We start from the raw sequence: 13,983 nt of genomic DNA, 5'->3' as shown, positions 1-13,983 counted from the left end.
AGGGAGTGTGCAGCCTTGTCTAGTCCCTGATTTTAGTGGGATTGCTTCAAGTTTCTCTCCATTTATTTTAATGTTAGTTACTGGTTTACTATATATGGCTTTTACTATGTTTATGTATGGGCTTTGAATCTTTCCAGGATTTTATCATGAAGGGGTGTTGAATTTTGTCAAATGCTTTCTCAGCATCTAATCAGATGATCATGTATGGGGTTTTTTTTTTTTTTTGAGTTTGTTTATATCGTAGATTATTTTGATGGATTTCTGTGTATTGAACCATCCCTGCATCCCTGGGATAAAGCCTACTTGATCATGATGTATGATCCTTTGGATGTGTTGTTGGATTCAGTTTGCGAGAATTTTATTGAGTATTTTCGTGTCAATATTCATAAGGGAAATTTATCTGAAGTTCTTTTTTTTTCCTTGGGTCTTTGTGTGGTTTATGTATAAGCATGATTGTGGCTTCATAGAAGGAATTGGGTAATGCTCCTTCTGTTTAAATTTTGTGGAGTAGTTTGGACAGTATTGGTATGATAGAATTCTTCACTAAGCTTATCTAGTCCTGGGCTCTTTTTGGTTCAGAGAGTTTCTTAGGTTGAATTGAGCCACATAATCCAGAATGATTCAATACCTTAAATATTTTAACATTTAAAGGTCAAATCATCAAGCACCTGTTGAAAAAGTCGATTGATATTTATTTAAAGTTATGTTATCGAAACTTGTCCATATGTCTCAACAGTAAGAATACTTATTTATACTCGTTAAGTAATATTTGTCAAATTGAATGGTTGTGATGTTTCTTTACAGCTCTGGATAAGTGAAGACAGTAATAACATCGAAGCAGTGAACCAATGGAAAGAGACAGTTACAAATCCAGAAAAGGTTGTTATCAAGTGGCACAAGTTAAATCCATCTTGAAAACTTCGGACATTAATTTAGTGAAGAGACAGCTTGATGATCTTTTAGAAGAAACAAATTTCTAAACCTTGCAATGAGTTTTACCAGGTATACAAAGTGAATGAAATGTTTTAAAATGGTGCCAAAATATGATAAAATAAAAGGGTAGTAGTAGTAGGTCAATGTAATGGATTATAAAATCTATAAAAATATGAATCATAGATAGATATTTCTATATTAGTTTTGCTTTTGTTTTTAAGATATTCAAATCACATCAGTCTAGACATCAGTCTTTTTTTTTTTTTTTTTGTTTTTTTTTTCGGAGCTGGGGACCGAACCCAGGGCCTTGCGCTTCCTAGGTAAGCGCTCTACCGCTGAGCTAAATCCCCAGCCCTGACATCAGTCTTTTTAAAAGTACTATTAGATATTTACAAGACTTTACTACTTTTCCAGTGCTAGACATGATTAATTAGATTTTGGTTATACTGTTTATATCTTTATATGTATTCTTCTCACATCAAAAATGAATAGAAACATCCCATTAATTTTTTCCTATATTTGAGGAAAATTTATAGCCTTACTTCTTTTTATCTGTAAGCTATTGCATGGTCATTTTATAAGCTGCTTATTTCCTGGAGAATTAGAGAATTATCTAGATTTTTTAAAGAGTAAACAAAGCTTGGAGCTAGCAGGATTGCTTGGTGCATAAAGGAGCTTGTTAGCACACTGACAATTTGAGTTCCATCCCTGTAATGCAACATGATGGAAGGAAAGAACCAATTTGTCCATATTGTTCACTGTCATTAACATGTATGCCATCACACACACAAAATAAATAAATAAATAACTTAAAAGAGATTAAATAAAGGTAAACTGAAGATCAAAATATACACATTTTGCTTTCGTCCTCATTTTTAACCTTTATTTTTTTTTTAGAATTAAGACAAAATATCTTACATTTGGGACAACTTAATTTAGCAAAATTAAATTAGCTTAAATAGCAAATTCAGTATTTTATAATCATTAGTTCTTTGTTTCAATTTTTGATGTAAATTATTTGTTCCATAATCCACAGTGTTAAAGTATTTTACCATTTTAAATAATCATATCAGGTAACAATATGTAGAATGCAAATATATTTCTACTGTAGGTTTAATTCTGGTACATATTAGAATTTAACATAGGCAGAGTATTTCTGCTTGGATGGGCACAAAAGTGTGGCTGAAACAAAACAATTTTAGGAAGAAGCAAGCAACAGTTTCTAATCTTATAGTTTATTTTTGCCAGTAAGTAAATAATGGATCAATGTTCCTGATCAGCCTGCCTGCCCTCTCCCCACCTCCTTCCCCCTCCCTGCCTCCCTCTCTCTCTCTCTCTCCCACACATTTTAGGCCAGAGAAATAACATGTTATAATGTAGGAATAACCTTTTAAATTCTAGTTCTTTATAGTCTAGTTATCACATTAGAATCTACATTGAACCATTATGTAGCTATTGCCTAGATTTTAGGGTACTAATGGTATTGACCAGAATTCTTTTCCACTGTGAATTTTGAAATAATATCTTTAGACTTGTGAAAGATGGAGTATTGGTCAGTACTCACATGTTCTTTTAGGAGAAACCATCCTTTTTGATAGTGATAATGTTTTGATCATTGAGCCTTCCACTTTCTTTCAGTTAAGTTTAACAAATTGCACTTTTTAAAGTAGGCCCAGAATTTTCCTACATCTACTCTTTCATTCTCAGTATAGGCACAGCCTCCTGGACTATCAACATCTTATACCCAAATAAGACATTTGTCAGTACTGATTAACCTGTACCAACACATCACAGGCTTTATTTTTAAAAAAACTAGAATTTTATTTTTCACTGTTTTTATTGTTTTGCTACTTTTAATTCCTAAATTTAATACATGTCATTTGTTTAATTCTGTTGTAATGATCTATTAATTTTAAGCATAGGTATAATAGGAAATTTGCAGAAAAGATATGCTTTCTTGATTTCCCAGACTTCTAGAGATCTTAGATAAGTCTATACAAAGAAAATTTCTTTTTAAAGAACTTTTAGGTAGGAAAGTATTAATAGATGAAGATTTTTTAATGTTTTAATCACTTAAGCATTTTTCAGCTGAACTTATACTTAATGTAAACATGTATATTCATTGTGTCCTTGAAATTTTTATGTGAAAACGTAAATGCAAACACTACTGTGTTAATAGGCATTCTTGGGGAGAAAAGCAATTAGGACCCAATAACAACAACTGAAGCACTATGCAAAAATCATTTTCTTTTGTATTGTGTAGGATTTACTTGACTCTTACTTACTTGTAAAAGGAAAAAGGAACCAAAATGATGCTGGGAAGCCAGCTGGAAATAATTAAAATTCACAACAGGAAGGATATTATTCATTTATAAGCTGTATCACTTAGTATATATTAAACACACATACACACATATGTACACACACACACATACACGTATACATATCACAAAAAGTTACACACCATGTCAAAATATCACTGTTTGGCACTGATTTAATTTTACACAATGCTATTATTTTAACAATATTTCTTCTTTCTCCCTTTCTTTCATTTCATCTCTTTCTTTTTTAATGAATTGGCATACTGTTTACTTCCCAGGTTTTGCAAACATCCTTAATATCTTGGTATAATAAACATTTCAATTCAAATAGCAACTGCAAATTGGTATGCAGAAGAATGGAATGAATCTGTTTGCTCAGTTGCATACAACAATATGCTATGTGAATTAGTTCAGAGACATCTAACATGTTTCTTTATCTCTCTCTCATCTATCCATGGAGTCACCTAGCTTACAGCTTCACTAGAAAGCTCAGCATTGTCTAAGAGATGTCAGATAACAAAGTGATTTTAAAAGAACTCAGTTGTCTGTCTCATCTCCCATTTTTATGTGACCTCTACAACCCAATTAGTCTACTTTCATGTGACTTTTAGTCACATGCCCTTCTGACAATTTTGCCTTTTGTGAACTTTTTTTTTCCTTTTTTTCTTTATTAACTTGAGTATTTCTTATTTACGTTTCGAATGTTGTTCCCTTTCCCGGTTTCCGGGCCAACATCCCCCTAACTCCTCCCCCTCCACTTCTATATGGGTGTTCCCCTCCCCATCCTCCCCCCATTACCACCCTCCCCCCAACAACCACGTTCGCTGGGGGGTCAGTCTTAGCAGGACCAAGGGTGATCTTACTAGGCTATTCATTGCTACCTATGAGGTTGGAGCCCAGGTTCAGTCCATGTATAGTCTTTGGGTAGTGGTTTAGTCCCTGAAAGCTCTGGTTGCTTGGCATTGTTGTTCATATGGGGTCTCAAGCCCCTTTAAGCTCTTCCAGTCCTTTCTCTGATTCCTTCAAGGGGGTCCCATTCTCAGTTCAGTGGTTCGCCTATGTATTTGCTGTATTCTGGCTGTGTCTCTCAGGAGAGATCTACATCCGGTTTCTGTCGGCCTGCACTTCCTTGCTTCATCCATCTTGTCTAATTGGGTGGCTGTATATGTATGGGCCACATGTGGGGCAGGCTCTGAATGGGTTTTCCTTTTGTGAACTCTTAATTTAGCTAGTTTCCAGCATCTGAACTTTGATCATGCTGCCTCTTTCACATAGACTTTCCTTCTCTAACTATTGTATTTTTTGTTCTTCATTCAGAGGAACTTTCATAGCTTACATATGGAAATAACCCCTCATATCTCTGAAAAAACATGTATGTTTTTACTGTGTTTTGTTGTTTTTTACCTTATTTAAGGGGGAATTTACCCCATCTACTAAAATTCCTTATGGGTTATTTATGCCTCAGAACGCCAAGATTTTTTCCTCTGAACATTTTAGCTGTTGATTGAATATTAAAAGTGCCTTTCTGCAGCTTTTCTTATCCACTGATATAAGTTTTAGATATTTTGTGGCTTGAAAGAACTTTTAACCATAACCATTATAATGATGATGGCTGTTAAGTACATACAAATGAGTAAAATCTGAACATTTAATTAGATGTTGCATGTATTTTTCATAAGGTAACAAGAAAATCTTTCAGTAAAAACTATTTGTAACTGTATAATTATTTGTCACTTAGGATTCTCGATTCCTTCTAAAAAGCACCTTGAGTTATTTTAGACTAGGAATGCCAGGAAGAAGACAGTGAAAACTGTCTAATTCTGACATGAGAGAACAAGAGATACTCTATGTAGCATAGTGTTTGCTTCAATTTTGGCATCTAAACTTTGAACATGCTGCCTCTTCCACATAGACTTTCTTTCTCCATGGAAATAATCCCTTATACCTCCAAATCTAACCAGACTTCTGGTCTGGAAGATGTTAGAGATCGTGCTATGTTTATGTGCATAATTCTATAACCCCAAGAAAAGTGAATAGAGAACAGATACCTTGGATACATTTGGGAAAAATGTTCACCTCCTTTGATTCTAAAGAAGCCAAAGGGTTAAATGGCCATGTCTAGTATACTTTTGAATTTACGACACATGGGTTTTTATTAAGGACTCCAAGATAAATATGAACAGAGTAGCAGCATGCCAAAAGAGAATATAGGGTATTGCCACTCGGTATGACATTATGCCCAGGTCCATTTTATTTCTCTGTTTCATGAATATGTGCATTCCTTTTATTGTGATTGTAAAATTAAGTGTACTCAACCCCCCAAAAGAATTATTATAGTTCTTCAAAACTCGAATTTTATTTTGTTACAGACAAAGGTGAGTGTTATCCAAGTTTTAGTGATTTCCTAGTATTTCTTTTCTTGGTCATAATTTTTAATGTTGTCATCTACTTAAAAATCTGATTTTTAAAACAAATGGTAACAACTAATATTTCCATTAAATCAATACGGACAAAGTTTCTTTATGCTTCCTTAGATGGCAAAGAGGTAACTACTCCAAATAAGGTATTTTAAAAAATGTGTTGATAATTATTCAGTAATGCTTTTTAATATTATCATGTCATGGGATTTTAAGGTCACCATTCTTTAGTTTTTGAGGATGGAAGATAGTTTTTTCAAAAAGTTTGCTTCTTATGATATAATGATTTATTTCAGCAGAAGTAAGTTTAATTGATTGTGGTATTAAGTTGGCCTTCAGTTTAATTTCTGGGTCTTTTAACTTCTTTTATTACATAATGTATGCTGTTTTAATCATGAAATGACTAAAATTGTAAATGAGCCACATTATATATTGAGATACAATAAAACATCATTGTTTATACTGACATTTTATATTTTACGTATTTTATTTATGAAATAAACCAGAATAAGCATGGTTATAATTTAAAAACATTGGATGTATAGATAAAATGCTTTGGGCATCCAATTAAAGAAGAATTAAATGAAGAGGAAGGCAGTAGGAAAGGTTTGGTTGATCCCACATGTATACATCCAAGAAATCTGGTAGCCCTAACTCATCATTACTGACTGCCCATCTGGAAATCTTGGTTTCTTTTGTCAGCTGACTCAATGACAAGCCTTTATACTTCCACTTGTTTCACTCTTTAATGGACCTCTCTTTTTATTACTTAGTAGGTCTTATATCCTGCTTGCAAAGGAAATATGTTTGGATTCTCTCAACTACCTTTCTATCATACCTACAAGTTTAGTTTTGCTTTCATCTATTCTTTCCACTTCACGTTGGCTAGCTAGACCTTGTAAATTCTGAATCCATTCCTTTTAGCCTTTTCTAGGTTTACATTCTATTTATTAGGCCCTGTTTTCCCTATTTGTTGTGCCTCTTCATCTAGATTCCTTGAACTATATAGACATAATTTCATAGTGTAAATTTCAATATTGACAAATAAACCTGTAAAAATTACATTGGAAAGAATGTCCAGTTTTGTATGTTAAAATTCCAACCCCTATAAAATGGATGGTATGGGAAGTTGGTGTTTGGGACATGCTTAGGTCTTTAGAATGGAGCCCTCATGACTGAGATAAGGGTTCTTTTAAAAGACATTCAGGAATGATTGATCCTTTGCCCTTTCTGCCAAGGAAGATTATGTAAGAATATGACTGAGGCAGCATGCCTTCATCAGAAACCAATTTAACAGCACCTTGGTATCCGGCTTCTTATACTCTTAAACTGTTTGTAAGCTACATGATATTTTTAGAACATAGTCCTCTAATCAAAGCAGCCATAATCTTCCTTCTTTTGAGAGAGCATTTTGTTTGGACCTGTTGACTGTTGACATTCCTTGAGGGGAGAAAGGTGTCTGAGGGGTCATTGGACCCTCATCTGAGATTCCAGGTCCTCCTGTCAGCCATTTGTGTTCAATTCTGAACTAATTGCATGGAGTATGCTGAAGAAGGTTAATTGCAGACTCCATCCTTGTGGTTATGGAGAAGCTATCATATGCACTGGATGAAGACTTACTGGTACAGTAGCTACTGCTAAGTTGAGACATAACATTGGATGAAGGTCAAATACTGATGTTGTCTGGTCTTGTAACTCTCTCTTACTTTTCTATGGGCCATAATCTGATGGCCTCTGGAAAGTTAACTGTAGTTATTCTGTGTCTAAAAGCCAGTTTTCTGGTAATTAGTTCCTGCTGTTAGCAGCAGGGGACTAGGTAAAGAAGTTTTAATTGCTAGGGCTCTTTTCTTTATGGCTTTCTTGTTGGCCAGGTGAGATGTGTGTAGCTTGTTAACTCTTTGTGAACTAGAGAAAAAAGAAAAGAAGAGAAGGAAAGAAGGAAAAGGGAAAATTGGCACATGTAGAAAAACACTCATCCACTCTGGATAAAGCAGATAAACAGCCTTTATTTTCTTTTCTCAATATATGTACTGTCTCTAAAAATTACCTCATATAGCTATCAGATAGAACCATTATAGCAAGATAATTGATTACATGAATTTTCAATACTATTAAATTTCAATAAGTTCACAGTAAGCTTAAGGCAATAATTCATGTCATAAATCACTAAGACAAAAGGAACAGCAGCAAAAATGTTTACATGTCTTTCAGGTAAGACTAGTATCTTACCAAACATTCATTATTTGTTACTAGACCCATAAGTACATTATAAGTTAAAGCAATAATTTTTAAGATTTATTTATTTTAACATATGTGAGTAATTTGTTTCAAGCCTGTTTTCTTTTAGTTTGGTTAGCCAGTGGCACATGAAGGTTTATAGACTTCTTATTTGCAGCATTTATACTATAGAGGACTTGAAATTACTTGTATAATTTTAGGAATTCTATAAATCATTATTAGTAATTATGAAATCATCAATTTATCTATACAGCATTACTAGATGGGAGTACATTTTCATGTTGGTCTGCAGGAAATCTGCCCAATAGAGTGGGCTAATGCCCAGGTATCATTAGGCTATGTAATAGTGACAGGAAAGGCATATCAGCAGCAAGAAGCAATCTTGAGATGAAATCTCTTGGGACCTTGCCTCACAGAGCTCACCCATTCCAGGGCATGCAAAATAGTGGGCCATCTCCAGAAAAATTCATTTGCATGTGTTTAATCTTTCCTACATGGCTTCTGACAGCCACCCACACACTGTACTAAGCATGCTGTGTAAGTGAGCCCAATAAATCTATTCGTTCTCCCTGGTTGAATTTTGGAGAACTTTGGTGAACTTTGATTTGCTGTTGGGAACTTATAAGGAGGGTACTTATGTATTCCTATGGATAGGATTTTGCCAACATCATTTATTTTGTTATATCATTCACTAAACTAGGAGTAAAATTACATAAAATGGGAAATAATGCAGTGTGCTTCTTAAAGTATGTTCTCCCAGGTTCCCAAAGTTTCCTAAGTCATGCTGTATGACTGAATTTATAAGTAGGAAGAATGTTTGCTCACATCAGAGTTCCTTTTCTATTATCTCAAGAGTTTCTATTCTTTCATATTTTCACAAGGCTGCTGCCACCCTGTCAAAGACCCAGCTTTACTTTATATGCTAATCACAAGTCATAAGGTTTCAGGTTAACCATAATAAATGTCTTATTTGGTTATGTGTTACAACTTGCTATAACCCTTCCTCATAATTTTTCCTAGGATAGTTCATAGAACCTAGGGGAATATTTTATTTATATAGCAGTGTATTATAAAGGACAAAATTTATAAGCAGCCACAGGAAAAGATGCATAGAGTAAGATACAGGGAATGATTATGGCACTTGAAACTTCATATACACTGTACAGGCTAACCTAATGTCAAGTTGACACAAATTAGAGTGATCTGAGAGGAAGGACTCCCAATTGAGAAGATATCTCCATAAGATTGGGCTATAGGCAAGTCTGTAGGGCATTTTCTTTATTATATATGAGTACACTGTAGCTGTCTCCAGACACATGAAGACGGCATCAGATCTCATTACAGATGGTTGTGAGCCACCATGTGGTTGCTGGGATTTGAACTCAGGTCCTCAGGAAGAGCAGTCAGTGCTCTTAACCTCTGAGCCATCTCTCCAGCCCCTGTAGGGCATTTTCTTAATTAATGATTGGTAGGGGAAGGACTGGCCCATGGAGGGTTGGGCCACCCCTAGGCTGGTGGTCCTGGGTTATACAGGAAAGCAGCTGAGCAAGCCAAAGAGAGCAAGCCAGTAAGCAGTGTCTCTCTATGACTCCTACATCAGTTACTGCTTCCATGTTTCTGCCCTGTTTGAGTTCCTGACTTCCTTCAGTGATAGAGTATGAATGTGCAAGCAGAAGCTAAATAAACCTTTTCCTCCACAAATTGCCTTTAGTAATGGTGTTTTATAATAGCAAAAGTAAATAAAAATAAGAGAGAAATTAGTACCAGGAGTGGGCTTTGAACCCACACAGACATATTCCCTTTTCCCTTAACTTGCTCTAGCAATACTAACCCAAACTAAGACATATACCTTCTGGATACACCCACCTACTTGCCACTTTACTGTGTTCACCAATTGAGAAGATCTCTGAAACTGTTCAGTTTATTACACCGGCATTGATCAATTACAAGTATTGGTTATAGCTGAAGGAACTCAATCTCTAAGAGTTTGAAGGAACCCTTTTCTTCATCAGGAGTTGCTAGGTGAACTCAAAGTTTCAGTGCTCCAAATGTATTTTTCATGGAATCTGGTCCCACCTTTATATTTAGATTTCCAAAAGTCATCTCATTAAATTCAGGGCAATTTGAGAGGAGGTTGCTGTGACTAACAAGATGATACTTTCACCTTAATTTCTTTGAAGCTGTATCAGGAACCAGGTTTTTTCTAAAAAAAGTACAACAGGATTAGCCCATGAACTTAAGGTCTTTGAAGTTATGTTTCACTAACTAGGGAAAATCAAATACGTATTTATTATATCAGTGTCACACATTGGAACCCTTTCCTCTCTCATCTTTAGTATTTACTCTAGTTGGAAATCTACATCCTTAATAGGTCTTGATTCTATTTATTCTTCATCTCAAGTGTCTTTTCCTTACTCAATGGCAATACTATCTTTCACTTGTGTATTGTAGTCTACCCATAATTGAACTTCTGCCTGCCTTTTGTGCATCTCCAGTAAATTCTTCCAAGAGCCAGAACGATTCATTTTGAATACAAATCTAATTGTCATATCTTAGGTTTCATTATCCTTGGTATGAACTCCAAAATGCTTAGCAGTTTACCAAGGCCTTTTTTTCTTGTAGGATAAGTTTATTTCTATTCTCTAGCATGCAATATAAAGGGGCTTGTGCATTATACTAGCAAATAATTGATTAGCAGGAGGAAAAGTAAAGACATACAGATTTTAGTAATATTTACATAGGTGTTGATAGAAAACAGAATGTGAGCTTATAAACCTTTTTAATGAAGAGCTAGAGACTGAGCTTCAAGGTAGATAAATTGTGAAGATGTGACTAATATATGTTAATTATCATGGAAGATAAGTGTTATTTTAGTTAGATCTGTTTTCATAAAATCTTGGTGTTAACTCTCCACTTCAAGTAATAGAAATGTCTTTTTTTTCCCCATGAGAGGATAAGACAAGGGAGAGGGATGAGAGAGAGAGAGAGAGAGAGAGAGAGAGAGAGAGAGAGAGAGAGAGAGAGAGAGAGAGAGAGAGAGAGAGAGAGAGGAAGAGGAGGGGAGAGGAGTAGAGGCTGGCCATGAACATGTGGAGGGAAGTGGGGAGGAGAATGGGGAGAGAAGGTACAAAGGGGGAAGAGGGGAAGAGCAAAAACGCAAGAGTAAGAGTGACATTTCTTCAACTGGTAGTAGTGAGAGCAACATTATAGAGGATAATTTATGTCCTTTTCTCCTGTGTTGGATATTTTCTGTTGCTATGATGAAACACTATGACCAAAATAACCTATAGAAGGATGAGTTTATCTGATCTTAGAGTTCTAGATGGGTAAGACTGCTGCCATCTCAGTGGGGATATGTGGATGGTGTCTGTAGAAACAATCTAAGAACTCATATCATGAATTAAATAGGAAGAAGTGCATGGCTTTTAAACCTCAAACTACCAATGGCATACTTCCTTCAACATGGGAACACCTCATAAGTTTACCAAAATAGCACCACCGTCTGGGATCAAATATTCAAATATCTGAGCCTATGGGAGACCGACTGCCACACAAACCATAAGAACTCTTCCTATATCTACTAATTCTCAACTACCTTCAGCTCAAACAATCCTTATGCCAAAATGTCAGGCTCCATATCTAATCTTATGTCTAAAGGCCTGTCATACTGTAAGGAATGATTGCATTAGAATTATGAGAGGGCTCTTGTTTGTTTTTAATGATCAATCATGAAACATGGACTGAATCACAGAAAAGTTTATGAAAATGAAACTTACATTTAAAAACCCTGAGATAAGGAGGTATGCCACACCAGGAACATTATAGAAGGAAACAGACTCTACTAAGGATAACTGGAAGAGAAGTGGTAGGCAAGTGTGTTTTATTGGGGAACAAAGACTGCACAACTAAAAGGTATAGTAGGATTTCATCGGTACATTTACATATAAATGGACAATAGAAGGCAAATAGAGGGTTTATGGCAGAGACCTACCACGGGTAGCATTTCATTGCCTATGTAGGGTATTAATACACTGGGACTATAGGGGCTTGAGGCAGCAAGACAATAGAAGAATTGAAACATTTACAATACCTCTGCATGATCTAGCTCTGCTTAACTTTCTCACCACATAGTACAGTTTGTTATGTTTAGGAGTGCTGATTTCTTCTATGTAGAAGCTTTCCCATTTGACACTCCCTTTACTTGATTCATTGGTGTTACATATTGTTTAGGTTCCCACTTAAATCTGTCCTGCAAAAAAAAGATTCCTTTTTCAAATAATTTAAGTAATATTTAGTTCTGTCTTAATGCTTTTATCTGCTTATAGGTTTTATTATACTTGTTTGAGTGAGGAACAATCCCCAATAGATTTATGTATTTGAACACGTGCTCTTCATTTGATGGTGCTGTTTGAGGGTTGGTTAAAGTTTAGGAGGTGCAAACTTTTGCAACACTTTATTTAATATCTCTCCTATATTTCCATGAAAAATAAGAATTCTTTGTTGCCTTTCTTTTATTTTTTTATTGGATATATTTCTTTACTTACATTTCAAATGTTATTCCCTTTTCTGATTTCCTGTCCATAAGCACCCATTCCTCCCTACTCCCTCCCCCATATGGGTATTCCCTCTATACATCCCCCTTATTGCCACCCCATATTCCCTGGCACTAGGGGTCCAACCTTGGCAGGACCAAGGGCATCCCCTTCCACTGGTGCCCCAACAAGGCTATTCTCTGCTACATATGCAGTTGGAGCCCTGGGTCAGTCCATATATAGTCTTTCAGTAGTGGTTTAGTCCCTGGAAGCTCTGGTTGGTTGGCATTGTTTTTTTTTACAGGGTTGCAAGCTCCTTCACCTCTTTCAATACTTCCTCTAATTCCCCCCAAGGGGGTCCTATTCTCAGTTTAGTGGTTTACTGCTAGCATTGACCTCTGTATTGGACATGATCTGGATGTGTCTCTCAGCAATGATCTATATCCGGTCCCTTTCAGCAGGCATTTTTTAGCTTCATCAATCTTATATAGTTTCAGTGGCTGTATATATATGGGCCACACATGGGTCAGGCTCTGAATGGCCATTCCTTGAGTCGCTGCTCTAAACTTTGCTTCCACTATCCCCTCCTATGGATGTTTTTTCCCCTTTTAAGAAGGAGTGGGAGCATCTGCATTTTGATTATCCTTCTTCTTCTTGAGCTTCCTGTGGTCTGTAGATTGCATCTTGGGTAATTCCAGCTTTTTGACTAATAACCACTTATGAATGAGTGCATACCAAGTGTGTTTTTCTGTGATTGAGTAACCTCACTCAGGATGATATTTTCTAGTTCATTCCATTTGCCTATGAATTTCACGAAGTCATTGTTTTTGATAGCTAAGTAGTACTCCATTGTGTGGATGTTCCACAATTTTTGAATCCATTCCTCTGTTGAAGGGCATCTGGGTTCTTTCCAGCTTCTAGCTGTTATAAATAAGGCTGCTATGAACATAGTGGAGCATGTGTCTTTGTTGTATGTTGGAACATCTTTTGGGTATATGCCCAAGAGAGGTATAGCTGGGTCCTCAGGGAGTGGAATGTCCAATTTTCTGAGGAACCTCCAGACTGATTTCCAGAGTGGTTGCACTAGTTTGCAATCCCACCAACAATGGAGGAGTGTCCCCCTTTCTCCACAGCCTTGCCAGCATCTGCTGTCACCTGAATTTTTTTTATCTTAGCCATTCTGGCTGGTGTGAGGTAAAATCTCAGGGTTGTTTTGATATGCATTTCCCTGATGGCTAAGGATGTTGAACATTTCTTTAGGTGCTTTTTGGACATTTGATAATCCTCAGCTGAGAATGTTTTGTTTAGCTCTGTACCCCATTTTTTAATAGGGTTATTTGGCTCTCTGGAGTCTAACTTCTTGAGTTCTTTATATATTTTGAATATTAGACCTTTATCAGATGTAGGATTGGTAAAGATCCTTTCCCGGACACCGCCAGAACCTGAAGGAACAGACCGGATAAACAGTTCTCTGCACCCAAATCCCGTGGGAGGGAGAGCTAAACCTTCAGAGAGGCAGACACGCCTGGGAAACTAGAAGAG

General features: G+C 36.0%; 1 protein-coding gene and 1 gene segment (V, D, J or C); both read left to right on the top strand.

The window, feature by feature from the left end:
• Tc2n (tandem C2 domains, nuclear) overlaps positions 1-1,784 on the top strand; it is a 52,456-nt gene extending 50,672 nt beyond the window's left edge. The window contains exons 9-10 of the mRNA XM_032908371.1: positions 805-1,179; positions 1,293-1,784. Coding sequence (XP_032764262.1) covers positions 805-915 — 111 coding nt within the window. The 3' untranslated portion in view covers positions 916-1,179; positions 1,293-1,784. The remainder of the gene's footprint in view (positions 1-804; positions 1,180-1,292) is intronic.
• The window catches only part of LOC116905410, a 978,601-nt gene that overhangs the window by 844,111 nt on the left and 120,507 nt on the right, over positions 1-13,983 (top strand).

The sequence above is a fragment of the Rattus rattus genome, chromosome 7 (genome assembly GCF_011064425.1).
Source record: "Rattus rattus isolate New Zealand chromosome 7, Rrattus_CSIRO_v1, whole genome shotgun sequence".
NCBI lineage: Eukaryota > Metazoa > Chordata > Mammalia > Rodentia > Muridae > Rattus > Rattus rattus.
Note: the sequence above shows the minus strand (reverse complement) of the source record. Positions and strands in the feature narration are given on the sequence as shown.